Below are 14994 nucleotides of genomic sequence, written 5' to 3' on the forward strand. Positions count from 1 at the left end.
TTATTTATTGGTAAACATGATTACATGACTTTACAGCTAACCATTGCGTCACGTATCTTACTTAGGCTGACATAACAAGAAAAACAAGTAGACATATACATTTACACCTAACCGATATGGTAAGAGATACATATTGTACAGATAATTATAATACGCTTCTCCGATTTAGATGGGCTGTACCTGTTTTATGCTAGTCCCCCCTATTTAATTCCAGTTTCGAAGAAAATATTAATTAATATAAGATTATCAGGTTAAATAAAGCGCTTAACAAATCTAAAATCGCTTGCATTGACTTTTATTCCTATTCAATGCTCTCAAAATATCAACATTGTTATCACCGTGGGAAAATTTTACATTTTCGCAACTGGTAGCCATCTTATAAGCATTCCGGGGATTTTAAGATAAGGATCTTACAAAGAGTACCTACCTAGTAAAGAAAGGAACAGTACAGTTATGATGGCATGATTACATCAAGATAAATACCTTTGTATATATTTCGGGAATCGTTCATTTTAGCAGATTCCGAGATACGTAAATATAGCAATTTTTTTGGTAAAATTTGCATTCGACGATATTTATTTTATGACCTAACTAACTATTTTGGCTCAACGATCCAAAGTGAATCCTGGCCTCCAAAATAAGAGATCGCCACTTGCCTCAATCTTGCGCAACCTTTTGCCAGTCTCTGACTTGAAGGCTGACGCAGATCCGCCGACACACTGTCCTCCCAGCGATACCTGGGTCGACCCGCCGCGCCGGGCGGCCACCAGCCGATCGACCCAAGAACGCTCTCTTGACAGCCCGATCGCTTCCCATTCTAAGCAAGTGACCGAACCAGCGAAGTCTGCGGGCTTTCGTTTTGCCGATGATATTTTATGACCTAGAATTTATAATTTATGAGGTAGCTATTTCTTTTAAAAAAATAATTATCGTTTACGTTTTCAAATATGTGAATGTTCTTAAATACTTACACATGCTCACGCCTGAATTCCCAAAAATAGTAGGCAGATCAATTAAGGGACTCAAAGGTACGACATTGTGATACTTACGAATAATATTGTAGTGACAGAAATCCAATTGTCCACACCACTCATATCCCACAATCAACATCTACGACACCCACGGGCGGAAAGGGGGTAGTGAAATTCTTAACCAGTTACTACACCAACTTATCAGTAGGTAATCGTGTGCTTAAAGTTTACATTACTTGGCTGGCGTGTTAATCCATAGTGAGTTTTGGCCTCCAACACAAGAGCACGCCACTTTGCTTGGTCTTGAGCGGTATCGCGCCAGCTTTCGCCGACGCCGAGCTCACGGAGGTCCACCTCAACTCTATCCGCCCAACGATATTTTGGGTGAAGGACGGCGTCCATTCGGTCTCCCCAGTCGATCTTCCCCCATTATTTCAAGGTGACCTAGCCAACGGAGACGATGTGCTTTTGTTTCATTATATTTGGCTCACCTACGGCCTGATTTAGACGGCGTGCGAACTCGCATGCGATTTTAGTTACATTGCGGGTGGTTAAGGTTACATACCATTTTGCACAGATCAAATACCGCAATGTAATAAAACTCGTATGCGAGTTCTCGTACCGTCTAAATGGGCCCTACTAGTTTAAAAAAAAAGCTTAAAGTTGGCCCTCTAAAATTCGATGTCGAACACTAGAAGGAAGCACAATATGTATCTAAAACCTAAGACAGCCTGCTGCGGCTTCCCCTTTGTCAAAAAGGGATTTGCTCGGCAAACGTCCCGTGAAGGGTCCGAGCTTTATGTTTACCGACGGTAAATCCTTGTGTTTGTTTCTTTAGGGCTCACGTAAATTATAAAAACCGGACCTTGTACAGTCAACCAATGGAACCCTAGACCACTGATGTAGAACTATGTCATAGTGACGTTATAAATCAGATTATAAGAAATCTCTTACTGCTTGTCATTTTGACGTGGTTGTAGAGTGGCCTAGGGTTCCAATTGGTTCACTGTACATTAGTACCTACTTCATATTAGTCGGCTCGTCTAATATAGCGACGCTTTTTGCGACTGCTGACGAATTTAAGATTTTTATGTGAAATTTTTTGTTAACATTTCTAATTTTAGATACATTTTTTTGATTCTAAACATTTTTATATTAAAGGAAAAAATGGAAAAATTTACGCTTCCGGCGGGACTTGAACCCGCATCATTTTTGCAATCCGTGCAATGCTCTTACCAATTGAGCTACGGAAGCCACGCCGGACTTCGCAAATCTTTCCATGCCTTTCCTTTTGTACACACGTCTTGGGGTGACGTCTAGCGCCATCTACCGACAGACTATTACATCATGTAACGGCACTGGAGTCTCAAGTTATATTGAGAATTCACCAGTAACAATGTGCTAACCCATACTAAATTAATTTTTATTAAGCAGAAACGTCTGCTAACGATTCTAAACATTTTTATATTAAAGGAAAAAATGGAAAAATTTACGCTTCCGACGGGACTTGAACCCGCATCATTTTTGCAATCCGTGCAATGCTCTTACCAATTGAGCTACGGAAGCCACGCCGGACTTCGCAAATCTTTCCATGCCTTTCCTTTTGTACACACGTCTTGGGGTGACGTCTAGCGCCATCTACCGACAGACTATTACATCTTGTAACGGCACTGGAGTCTCAAGTTATGTTGAGAATTCACCAGTAACAATGTGCTAACCCATACTAAATTAGTTTTTATTAAGCAGAAACGTCTGCTAACGATTCTAAACATTTTTATATTAAAGGAAAAAAATGGAAAAATTTACGCTTCCGGCGGGACTTGAACCCGCATCATTTTTACAATCCGTGCAATGCTCTTACCAATTGAGCTACGGAAGCCACGCCGGACTTCGCAAATCTTTCCATGCCTTTCCTTTTGTACACACGTCTTGTTGACACGTGTTGTTGTTGTTGTGTTGTTTAGAATCGTTAGCAGACGTTTCTGCTAAATAAAAATTAATTTTATTGATTCTTTTCAAAATGACACTGTATCATCCCTTCATTTAAATATTTTTGCATAGAAACCCTTGAATTAATTTTCATTCTATCCAACAGGTATATAATATGTAAATTTCATCGGCTGAAATCAATATGCGTAAAGCAATAAACGATATATCGGGAAAGCCAGCAAAGCCGTTGGTCTTAGGTTCGAATCCATTTCATTTGTGTTATCACAAATGTATTATTAAATTTGTTCTCACAACATGCTTGATTTCAATAAAAATTCAAATTTCAAATTATTTATTTAATTTTATGTAATTAAACATTTACAAAGTTTTGTGTTTATCCTAAGAATATGTACATTTAACAATAACAAATGCAGGTACCTCAGGTAAGAAATTTACAGGTCAGGTTGCTCTGGTTCCTACACTAGGCTCAGCCTGTCTCGTAGGTAGCCACATACAAACATGAACCCCCACCCCCACCGGTTACCCCAAAAGGGTTAAGCATGAAATTGCGAAAGTTTTAGTACCACACTTAGCAATTACTGGGGTTGAAAGAAAATAAAAATTGTTGTTTTGCTAGACAATCGGCCGACAACTCAATTGAACCTAAATATATGCCAGTCACCTTCTACGATACCCAGGGGAAAAAAGGGGTGGTAAAATTCTTATTCAAATTAATTTACAGTTCAATACTTTCTAGTCTAGTTCTTTAAACAATAGTTCTTGTAGTATCGAAACGGCCAAGGCACATTATGTGTAGGTTCGAATCCTGTCCGCAGCGCCATGTAAGGTGATGTTCAATGAAACAACGACATGTCGAAAGTGTTCTTTATTATCTATGTCTCACTCGCACATTCATACTTTATACATATGTTGTCTCTTTCATTGTACCTGGGTTATTACCTATCTAACGGTCGTATTATGGTTCGTCCGAATATCGACTTTTGCCCTAACATTTGTGAAGTCAGTGTTTTTAAACCCCGACGCAAAAACGACGGGTAAGTTTGACGTGTCTGTCTGTCTGTCTGTTTATCAGTGTCTGTGTGTGTGTCTGTCTGTGACATCATAGCTCCCGAACGGATGAACCGATTTAGATTTCGTTTTTTTTTTGTCTGAAAGCTGAGTTGGTCGGGGGTGTTCTTAGCCATGTTTCATGAAAATCGGTGTACTATGTCGCGGTCGGGGTTCTTTTCAAGATTCTAATTTTGTGGTTGGGTTATTAAAGTTATAAGCTTGGCTCGTCATGATATCTGATTGGCATTGATAGGCCAGCCTTAGTCCGTTTTCACATTATCCGATCCGATATCGGATGTAGGAAGGATTTTAAAGAAAAAGTCCAAGGTGGCGCCATAATGTATGGGATATCGGTCCTACATCCGATATCGGATCGGATAATGTGAAAACGCACTTATGGTATCGTGATGTAGCGATATTAAAAATGTTTTAGTGAAATTTTACGTATTTTTGAAATAACCGCTATGTTAAACATGAAAAATCGGGTAACTCACGTAAAATTATCGAAGGTCGCTCGACATGTTTCGCTCCGTAACGAGGAGCATTTTCATTGAGCACGCGCGGTGCTGCGTCGCGATACCATCGGCATCGGTTACCCGATTTTACATGTTTAATATGTCAGTGTCTCATGGTATTTTTATTATTAAAATAACCGCTATGTTTGTTTGTCCGCAGAAATGAAGGATGACTGCGTCGGCGCCGGCGTCATGTACTCAGTAACATGAATCTTACGAACTACATCGTGTACATCATTGGCCTGTTTTGGCTAACACTGACCGATGCAAAAATTGGTAAGTCTCGATCAAATACATATATAACTCCGTATAGACAGATAAAGTCTAAGAAAAAAACGTACCTCAGTAACATACAAAAAAAGGTACGGTGGCCTAGATGGGTACACCTGTGGGGTACGCTCAGCTAGATGGCGCTAATATTAATATTTGACATTTTAAAACATATCAAGCTAAGAATATGGGCCAAATTGTCAAAACTGAGGTTCAAAAGTTTTAAGCCTGTGTCAAGAGATGACAGTATATGCACTGTGATTACACATTTTACTTTGACAGTAACTCTCTATAATACTCGATCCTCTTTAGTCTCGATCATACTTCATTTGGATACCTACTAGCGCCGCCCCGGCTTCACACGGGTACTATACCTACATGCAAACCTTCCTCTAGAATCACTCTATCTATTAAAAAAACCGCATCAAAATCCGTTGCATAGTTTTAAAGATGGTTTACCCTTGAATCGCCGACAGACACTTGTTCGAATATTATTTCAAAGACAACGTTTCAAATAATTTCATTTCATCGACAGTTCATATCGTAGAATAATCGATACAAGTAAAATCAAACCGCAGACTTTTATTTCGTTGATAAGTTATTCCGAGTATACTATATATCGTGGTATTTCGTTTCGTGTTTTTTCATTTCATTTTGTTTTACATTAAATACAATTCATTACGCATAATATTATTTCAATTATGATTTTTTCTAAAATTTTTAAACTGTTTGTTTGGTCACATTTCTAACCTAACCTAAACCTACTTTAAAAAATGTTCGTTGTTGTGTAGGGTCGCAGTTCTAACCTAACCTAAACCTACTCTGTAAGCAGTTTGTTTCTGTGTGATCACAGTTCTAACCTAACCTAAACCTACTCTTTAAACTTTTTGTTTTTGTGTGTGGTCGCAGTTCTAACCTAACCTAAACCTACTCGGTAAGCCGTTTGTTTCTCTGTGATCACAGTACTAACCTAACCTAAACCTACTCTGTAAGCTGGTCGTTTTTGTGTGTGGTCACAGTTCTAACCTAACCAAACCTACTTTAAAAGCCGTTCATCGTTTTGTAGCATCGCAGTTCTAACCTAACCTAAACCTACTCTAATATAGGATTTAAGCCAATGGTCATAGTTTAATTATGGACGTATGTGATCTGCCACGATAAACAATTTGAAGTTTCCTAGAATAGAAACATCTATAAATGTGTAGTACGACAAATGAGAAAAGTTTTGTAATAATACGTCGAATAAATGAATTGCGATGTTTTGTAGTTCTGCTATTTGAAGTATTTTGAAACGAATCAGCGATGAAGAAATATTAGTTGAATAGTATTTTATAATAACTAAGAAAATTTTTAATAAATAGTAGTTGAAACAAAATTACTCGAAACAATTTTACTCGAACTCAACTTTCGATGATTTGTTGTCGATGAAAAGTTTGTCGGCGAAACAAGGGTACACCTTTAAAGATTTAAGCATACATAGGGACATAGGGACAGAGAAAGCGACTTTGTTTTATACTATGTAGTGATTAACTCACGACTGTATTTCTAAATGGGGTAGGCAGAGCAAATGTTGGAAGAGTGATAAGTTTCAAACTGATATATTATACTATGTAAAAAGGAAAAAATGGTAGGACTACCAGTATGGTGCGACCCTGTTTGTCTGTCACGTTTTTTAAATAATCAAGGCTAGAATCGAACCAAGGTCTACTGTAATCAAGGCAAATGTATGATACCAAATATAGATCTTGGCGCTTATTTCACATTTATATTGTTGATGGTTTGTATTTAACAAAGTTTTATATTTAAATAAATTATTTCAATGCGATACGCTTATGAACTTAAATTGGAGATGATAAACAATTAATTTTCATGTTCAAAATATTACGAGTAATTAAATATCATCATAACCCTTCAAATTCTCGGTGCAATTTAATCATTAAATAAACTTTCCTATTCAAACATATAATGTTTCCCTAGCAAAGGCCACTAATCAAAAGCCGTGGATTTTGACGAATAACATCGCTACGAAATTGAATCCACTGGGGTCGTATTTCAGGGGACCTGTGAGTGTTACAGTATCTCAAGTATCTTCTGGCTAATATTAAATACAGATTTATATAGAAACTCGGGTTACTCACAATTTGAAATACTGGATCTACGTTTTGACTTACAGATTTTAAACTGTAGGTAGATAGATAGAATAGATAGATAGAATACTCTTTATTGGCACACCTCAGCAAGAGATACAGAAAAAAGATACAGCGGAGACAAAACAAATGATTATAAATAGAGGCAGACAACAGGCGGTCTTATCGCTAAAGAGCGATCTCTACCAGACAACCTTTGGGTAGCGGAAATAAAAAACATAATCAGAAAGAGTAGGTGCTTCGAAATGAAAAATCATACTTATTCTAATAATTAGGTATTATATGTTTTGAATTTTAAATGTAAATAAGTAAATAAATATTATAGGACATTCTTACACAGATTGACTGAGGTCCACGGTAAGCTCAATATATAAGAGAGAAAACGTCCATGACACAGCAACAAATATCTGTGCTCATCACACAGTTAAATGCCCTTACGCCGTGTATTGCGTGGGCGACGGTCGCGCGACCGTCGCGCGATCGTCGCCGTCGCGTCTCATACTTCCATATGGATAAGGTTTGATTTCGTACGCATCGCATCGCCGTCGCGCGACCATCGCGCGACCGTCGCCCACGCAAGCCACGGCGTTACCGGGACCGCGGCGCAGCAGGCAGGGTCACTACAGACTGCGCCAGACCGGTCCTCAAAGTGGAAAATGCATGCTTTTATAGGTATTTGTTATACAAGGGGGCAAAGTTATATTTTAAAGCTGAGTGTAGAATTGAAAAACGAGCAAGTGAAAGGATTCTATAGTTGAACCACGAGCGAAGCGAGTGGTTCGAGAATAGAATCCTGAACTTGCGAGTTTTTTAACACACGAGAAGTAAAATATATTTGCACCCGAGTGTAACACAAAACTTTTCCCCTCACTACAGCGAGGAAACTGCAACGCAAAAAATGCGTTTATCACTGCTTCCAGTAGTTCCACAGGTGGTAAATCGTCTTTATTACTAGATTCACCTACTTTTATCAATTTTAAAGCAGTTAATTTGACGTTATTCAAGGTCAAATTACTTTACCCACAAGTGGATAAAATGCGTTTTTACCCGCTGGTATTAAAGGACAAAACACGTGTTTCCGAGCTAGTGAGGGATAAAATTTATTGTAAATCTAGTGGCACCTATTGCGGACTTTTCTGCTAACCATACGTTATTTAAAATTTATATTATACGTTGCCTGAAACGTTCACGTTACCAATATGTAGTAATTGTGTTAAAAAAAGATTTAGAAGTTTTAACTGACCTTCAAAACTTCCGTCATTCTGGTGTTTTGAAAGCCCATAGGAAGCGGTAATTACTTACCATCAGGCGACCTGTCCGCTCGTTGGACTGAGAGATTTTCAATAAGAGATTATTGAACGTTTGTTACAAAAAATAGATTGCATCGCAAAAGTAACTATTCATGTAACCACAAAAAAAAAAAAAAATTACTTAGAGCTGCTATTCACACCAAAACGATGCATTAATTTCGGTTACATTCAAAATAATTTATATTTTTCTAACACTATTTTAGACTCTTCCCTCAGTCTCTTTACATCCCGCAACATTTGATCACGTCTCACGTAACTCTGCCACATATATCAAAATAAACACGCGCACAAATCCACCTGTGGCACATTATTTCCAATACTGACCGGACTTTTGTTGCAGGCTACTTCTGGCACATCACAGATCTCCATTATGACCCGTTTCACAACTCCCTGGAGCTGCATAGAGGTTTGTTTATATTATATATGTGATTTTATTTATTATCGCCTAGTGGTATGCGGTAAATACAGCTCTATTTTGGTCAGTGAGGGCAGAGTAGTGATACAGATGTACTGTGGAAAGGATTCATTCGTATTTTTCCGGAAATGTTCATTTTTTATTTATTTACTAGCTTTTACCCGCGGCTTCGCCCGCGTAATAAAAGTATTCATTAAGATTTTCATTTGGATCCGTAGGTTTCTCTGTAGGTATATTTATCTGCGATTATTTCGATTGCACATAATACTTTTGCTTGCAATGATTGTAGAAAATGTAGAAACACACACATCGACCACAGCGTAGGTAATTCTATATACGCTGGGGAAACCTTTATAAACATCCCACATAGCCCGTATTTCGACACTATGATCGGTGGGTAAAAAGTACTCTTTTCTATTATCCCTTACAATTTTTTACATTTTGCTTATACTTATCGCAAACGTAATCTTCAAGCAAGCAAACAACGATCGTCTTAGAGCACATTGATTGTAAGAGACCACCGACCGATTATCCGTATCCCTCTAACTATACCCATATTATCCGTATCCGTATCCGTGTCCCTATCCCTATCTCTATCCCTATCGCTATCGCTATCCCTATCGCTATCCCTATCGCTATCCCTATCCCTATCCCTTATCAAGATAACACTTTAAGTTCTCGCGCTTTGTACACATATTTAAAGTCACTCACATACAGGTCGAACGCGATTAATTAACATTATTTTTACCTTTTTTCCCAACGTTTCGGCCAGGTTGCACTGGCCGTGGTCGCGGAAGACTGACGTCCCAGCAAAATGTCACCGGAGATGTAAACAACACAAAACTACCCGATATTAATTTATATAAATGTTCGGGGTAGACAAATAAATATAATCTACCCGCTTTTAGTTAATGTTTATTTCCCAACGCACGACACACAAAAAAAAAAGAAAAAAGGTAAAAATAATGTTAATTAATCGCGTTCGACCTTATCAAGATGTTTAATGATTTCTTATCAAGTGCTAAAATATAAAGTTTCATGGTTTTATCTTTTAAAATTAAGAAATTTTCAACCTCTTTTTCAACCCCTTCATCCCTTTTTTTCGAAATAAAAAGTAGCCTATGTTCTGTCTCAGGGTCTAAAGATTGTCTGTTCCAAATTTCATCAAAATCGGTTGCGTGGTTTAAGCGGGAAAGCGTAACAGACAGACAGACAGAGTGACTTTCGCATTTATAATATTAGTATGGATTATAAATGGGCTTACTCTTGGCCACAGACTAGCCAAAGGCAAAGACGTGGCCTACGATGGAGTGAGCTCGCTATTTCTCATGCTAGTTCGGTCAATTGAATGTCAGTAGAACTTGTACTGAGATTGGCTGAATTATCATGATACGTTCGTACGTTCCCGTACACTGAGAGAAATTTGCATTGTGAATTTAACAAGTTCGACTTGTTGCGGTTTATCCGTTTGAATCAGCCAAACGTATGTTTAAAACAATATGTGTCAGGTTGTTTTTATAAAATCGACTTGTTGATTCAAATATATTGCCGATTCAAATGACAAGTAGCTTGTTGTTTGAACCAAAGAGCACGTAGGCGCTATTTTAACCAAAAAACTTGTTGAATGAACATGAAAACTGTTTGTTTTTTCTCTCAGTGTAACAATTCAAAAGCAAATCTTTTTGCACTACATCTGTAATAAAATTGTGTAATAAAATTACTATTAAAATGTTAATAAAAATGTCCAGTTGCCAAACACTACAATCGACAACCATCATTATCCTCCTTGCGTTATCCCGGCATTAGCCGCGGCTCATGGGAGCCTGGGGTCCGCTTCGACAACTAATCCCAAGATTTGGCGTAGGCACTAGTTTTTTACGAAAGCGACTGCCATCTGACTTTCCAACCCAAAGGGTAACTAGGCCTTATTGGAATTAATCCGGTTTCCTCACGATGTTTTCCTTCACCGAAAATATCAAATGACATTTCGCACATAAGTTCAGAAAAACTCATTGGAACGAGCCAGGGTTCGAACCCGCGACCCTCCGGATTGAAAGTAGCGCTTCAACCAATCACCCAACCAATCACCAACCAATCGACGCAACAATCGACAACCAATGATTATTTAAACAATTTTTATCATATCATGATAAAAAATAGTTTAAATAATCATATTGTTTTGTTTTTGAGTAGCTAGTAGTAATATGCATGTAGGGATGATAGGGCAACTTAATGTGGTAAGACGCAACGCCGTAATAAAGACCCTCTTGAGTAAGTACATAATAAAGGCAAAGAGGCCTATCCTGGTGTAACAATGTGTTTTTTTTTTTATACAGCGCGTTTGTTACTGTTGTTTGTGCGGCGGATTACCTATTATAGTCTACTAGCTTTTGCCCGCGGCTTCGCTCGCGTTAGAAAGTGATAAAAAGTAGCCTATGTCACTCTCCATCCCCTCAACTATTTCCACCTAAAAAATCACGTCAATTCGTCTCTCCGTTTTTCCGTGAAAGACGGACAAACAAACAGACACACACACTTTCGCATTTATAATATTAGTATGGATTTATGGTCTAAAAATTTTCAAATAGTACATTACGATACACATGCGGAAAATAGAAAGTTCGAAACGAGTGGCGATAAATTACAACACGATCGAAGGGAGTGTTTTAAATCGACACGAGCTACGAATTTCCTTTTCACACGTGTATCGTACTACGCTTTTCAATACACATGACCCTCTGAAGTTTGCTGTCGATCGGTTTGATGGTGGTGTTTTAATCTATCGCCGCTCGTTTGGAACTTCCTTTTATCCGCACTTTTATCGTAATATACTACAAATCAGTATTATGAACTGTTATGATTATAACAACATTTTTTTTATTATTTCAAACAACAAAATCAATGTTTTTAGGGTTCCGTAGTCAACTAGGAACCCTTATAGTTTCGCCATGTCTGTCTGTCCGTCCGTCCGTCCGTCTGTCCGTCCGTCCGCGGATAATCTCAGTAACCGTCAGCACTAGAAAGCTGAAATTTGGTACCAATATGTATATTAATCACGCCAACAAAGTGCAAAAATAAAAAAATGGAAAAAAATGTTTTATTAGGGTACCCCCCTACATGTAAAGTGGGGACTGATATTTTTTTTCATTCCAACCCCAACGTATGATATATTGTTGGATAGGTATTTAAAAATGAATAAGGGTTTACTAAGATCGTTTTTTGATAATATTAATATTTTCGGAAATAATCGCTCCTAAAGGAAAAAAAAGTGCGTCCCCCCCCTCTAACTTTTGAACCATATGTTTAAAAAATATGAAAAAAAAATCACAAAAGTAGAACTTTATAAGGACTTTCTAGGAAAATTGTTTTGAACTTGATAGGTTCAGTAGTTTTTGAGAAAAATACGGAAAACTACGGAACCCTACACTGAGCGTGGCCCGACACGCTCTTGGCCGGTTTTTTTGTTTTAAGAACTGCAACTCTCTGAATAACCAAAACACGAAAACTCATTGTGGTACTGCGGGGAAAATTGACCTCATAATTATTATTATTTATTTGTTAGCCTGTTGTGTCCCACTGCTGGGCAAAGGCCTCCCTCTCTTTCTTCCACGCGTCTCGGTTTGAGGCAATGTTTGGCCAATCTTTTCGAAAGATATCAAGATACACACATTGATACACACTTCACATATTGAAAATGTATCGAGCTATCTACTTATAGCATGTTATGGTTTGTAAGTAATATTCTCATTAAGGAAACTGTAAGTCTGCAATTTAAGTGCTTTAATCTGTGCCAATGTACATATCTGCCACTGTTTGTTTCTTATTATAAAAAAAAAGATCGTGCCGCCATCTCCTTCGCGGTCTGCCGTCACGCCGCACCATCCATATCGAAACCATAAAAAAAATCAGAACCGGCCTCTGTCTCTTTGGGAAAGCACATAATAAAGAGAAACTTAACAACAGTGACGGAATATGGTCCTACCCTCAAAGGTTCCATCCAGTGACCTAGACGGTAGTAAAATTTGTGAAGGCGTAAAAGTTGTTTTAGCCGTAATTTTATAGTTATTCATATGTGTTTTACGACGAAATTTTATGACGACACCCATGATAAAAAAAAGTATGGGAGTTGTAAAAGCGAATATTTTTATTAACTGTTATTTAAATAATCTCACATACAATCATCTTTTATAGTAGGTATACTTAGTATTAGTAATTTAAAATTTAAAAAATGTTTTTTTTTTTTGTACTATAAACTACATATTATTTAATCAAAGAGAAAATAAATTATTGAAAATTCAAAATCCGTTGAATTTCAATAATTATGTGAGATTTATTGTTTTCTTAAATTCCATTCTCTAATGCCTTGTCATTATATGCCAATATACAATATGCACAGGTTAATACAAAGTTCCTACATTAAATGCTACCAAACTATTTCTTGCTGTGTTTAAAATAATTAGTTATATTCATCGTCAAAAATATCTCCTTGACATAAAATTTCAGTTTTATAAACAAACTACTGACCGTAATGTGGGTCGTTTCAGAGATCATACCGCGACTGGCCATTAAATAAATAACACGTCTCAGAAATACTCGTATACACTGGCAATGAAAATATTATTAAAAAAAAAAACCGGCCAAGAGCGTGTCGGGCCACGCTCAGTGTAAGGTTTTCCATATTTTTCTCGAAAACTACTGAACCTATCAAGTTCAAAACAATTTTCCTAGAAAGTGTTTATAAAGGTCTACTTTTGTGATTTTTTAAATATTTTTCAAATATATGGTTCAAAAGTGAGAGGGGGGACACACTTTTTTTTCCTTTAGCAGCGGTTATTTCGAAAAACATTAATATTATCAAAAAACGATTTTAGTAAACCCTTATTCATTTTTAAATACCTATTCAACAATATATCACACGTTGGGGTTGGAATGAAAAAAAAAACAGTCCCCACTTTACATGTAGGGGGGGTACCCTAACAAAGTATTTTTTCCACTTTTTATTTTACCACTTTGTCGGCGTGATTGATATACATATTGGTACCAAATTTCTGCTTTCTAGTGCTAACGGTCACTGGGATTATCCGCGGACGGACGGACAGACAGACATGGCGAAACTATAAGGGTTCCTAGTTATACTACGTCGGTGGCAAACAAGCATACGGCCCGCCTGACCGCTAGTTGACTATGGAACCCTAAAAGTTGTCTCCGTAGACTATGAACACCTAAACCTAGAGAAGCATATCAGTACCTAGGCATTCTCATTGTGCTCTGCAACCTTATTCATACCACAGGATTTTTTACATCAAAATAATTCACACAATTTTAGGTTTTAGGTTGTTATTGAAGTGAAACTTCTAATCCGACTTCCAACAGCGCGTAACACTCAATTATTGTTACTTTGCGTGAAATGCCGCTCACTCAGTGCGTAACATTCTGTCTCAACGCGATTCACTCATTCCATTCATTCTATATTCACTCAGTTAGTGACAGAACAGAATGCCCAGAAGGGTTTTAAATGGTAGAATGGTTGGTTGGAATGTGTGTGTTTTATATTTAGATCCGAGTGCAAAATGAGTTTATGTTTGTTTTTCGATAATTTGAGCAAATACAATAGAAATTTAAAATATTTAAAACAGTAAAAAGACAGACGAAACTTTAACGCAAAAACGAGATGGTCACTTGAAAAAATATTTTTGAGGTTATGTTAGGAAGTTTCACTTCTTCCGCAAAGAGGGACTCCACGCACTCTTTTTTTAATATCTTCTAAACTATCTTACAAAACCTACACTCTAAACAATGATGATATTCCTAGTTTAAAGTTTCCATTTAGAATATGATTTCACCAAAAACTTTATAAACAAACTGCTCACCGTAATGTCGGTCGTTTCACAGATCATACCGCGCGACCAACAGCCGCCTAACTGCCCTCTCGAGACCGGCTATTAAATAAATAACCCCAGTCTCGGGAATATAGAGTAACTTTCAAAACAGACTGGTTAAGCCTTTTGAACTGGAGGCCTTTGTCACTTTTTTCTAGTCGTGTCTATTATATGTACTTACTTACTTACTTACTTGGCTGGCGCGATAACCCAAAATGAAGTATGGCCTCCAAACTCCAACAGAAGAGCACGCCACTTTGCTCGGTATAATAATAATAATAAATAATAAATAAATATTATAGGACATTCTTACACAGATTGACTGAGCCCCACGGTAAGCTCAAGAAGGCTTGTGTTATGGGTACTCAGACAACGATATATATAATATATATAAATACTTATATACATAGAAAACATCCATGACTCAAGAACAAATATCTGTGCTCATCACACAAATAAATGCCCTTACCGGGATTCGAACCCGGGA

The 14994-nt window shown here is 37.4% G+C and overlaps 1 protein-coding gene across 2 annotated transcripts in view; it reads left to right on the forward strand.

Annotated features, from left to right (window-relative positions):
- Nucleotides 1–14994, forward strand: part of LOC125242630 (acid sphingomyelinase-like phosphodiesterase 3a) — a 129426-nt gene that overhangs the window by 65262 nt on the left and 49170 nt on the right. The window contains exons 2-3 of one of the 2 annotated variants that reach the window (XM_048151451.1): nt 4647–4762; nt 8554–8619. In XM_048151451.1, coding sequence (XP_048007408.1) covers nt 4693–4762; nt 8554–8619 — 136 coding nt within the window. In that variant the 5' untranslated portion in view covers nt 4647–4692. The remainder of the gene's footprint in view (nt 1–4646; nt 4763–8553; nt 8620–14994) is intronic. The other variant, XM_048151452.1, reaches the window with a different exon arrangement.

This window comes from Leguminivora glycinivorella, chromosome 3 (genome assembly GCF_023078275.1).
Source record: "Leguminivora glycinivorella isolate SPB_JAAS2020 chromosome 3, LegGlyc_1.1, whole genome shotgun sequence".
NCBI lineage: Eukaryota > Metazoa > Arthropoda > Insecta > Lepidoptera > Tortricidae > Leguminivora > Leguminivora glycinivorella.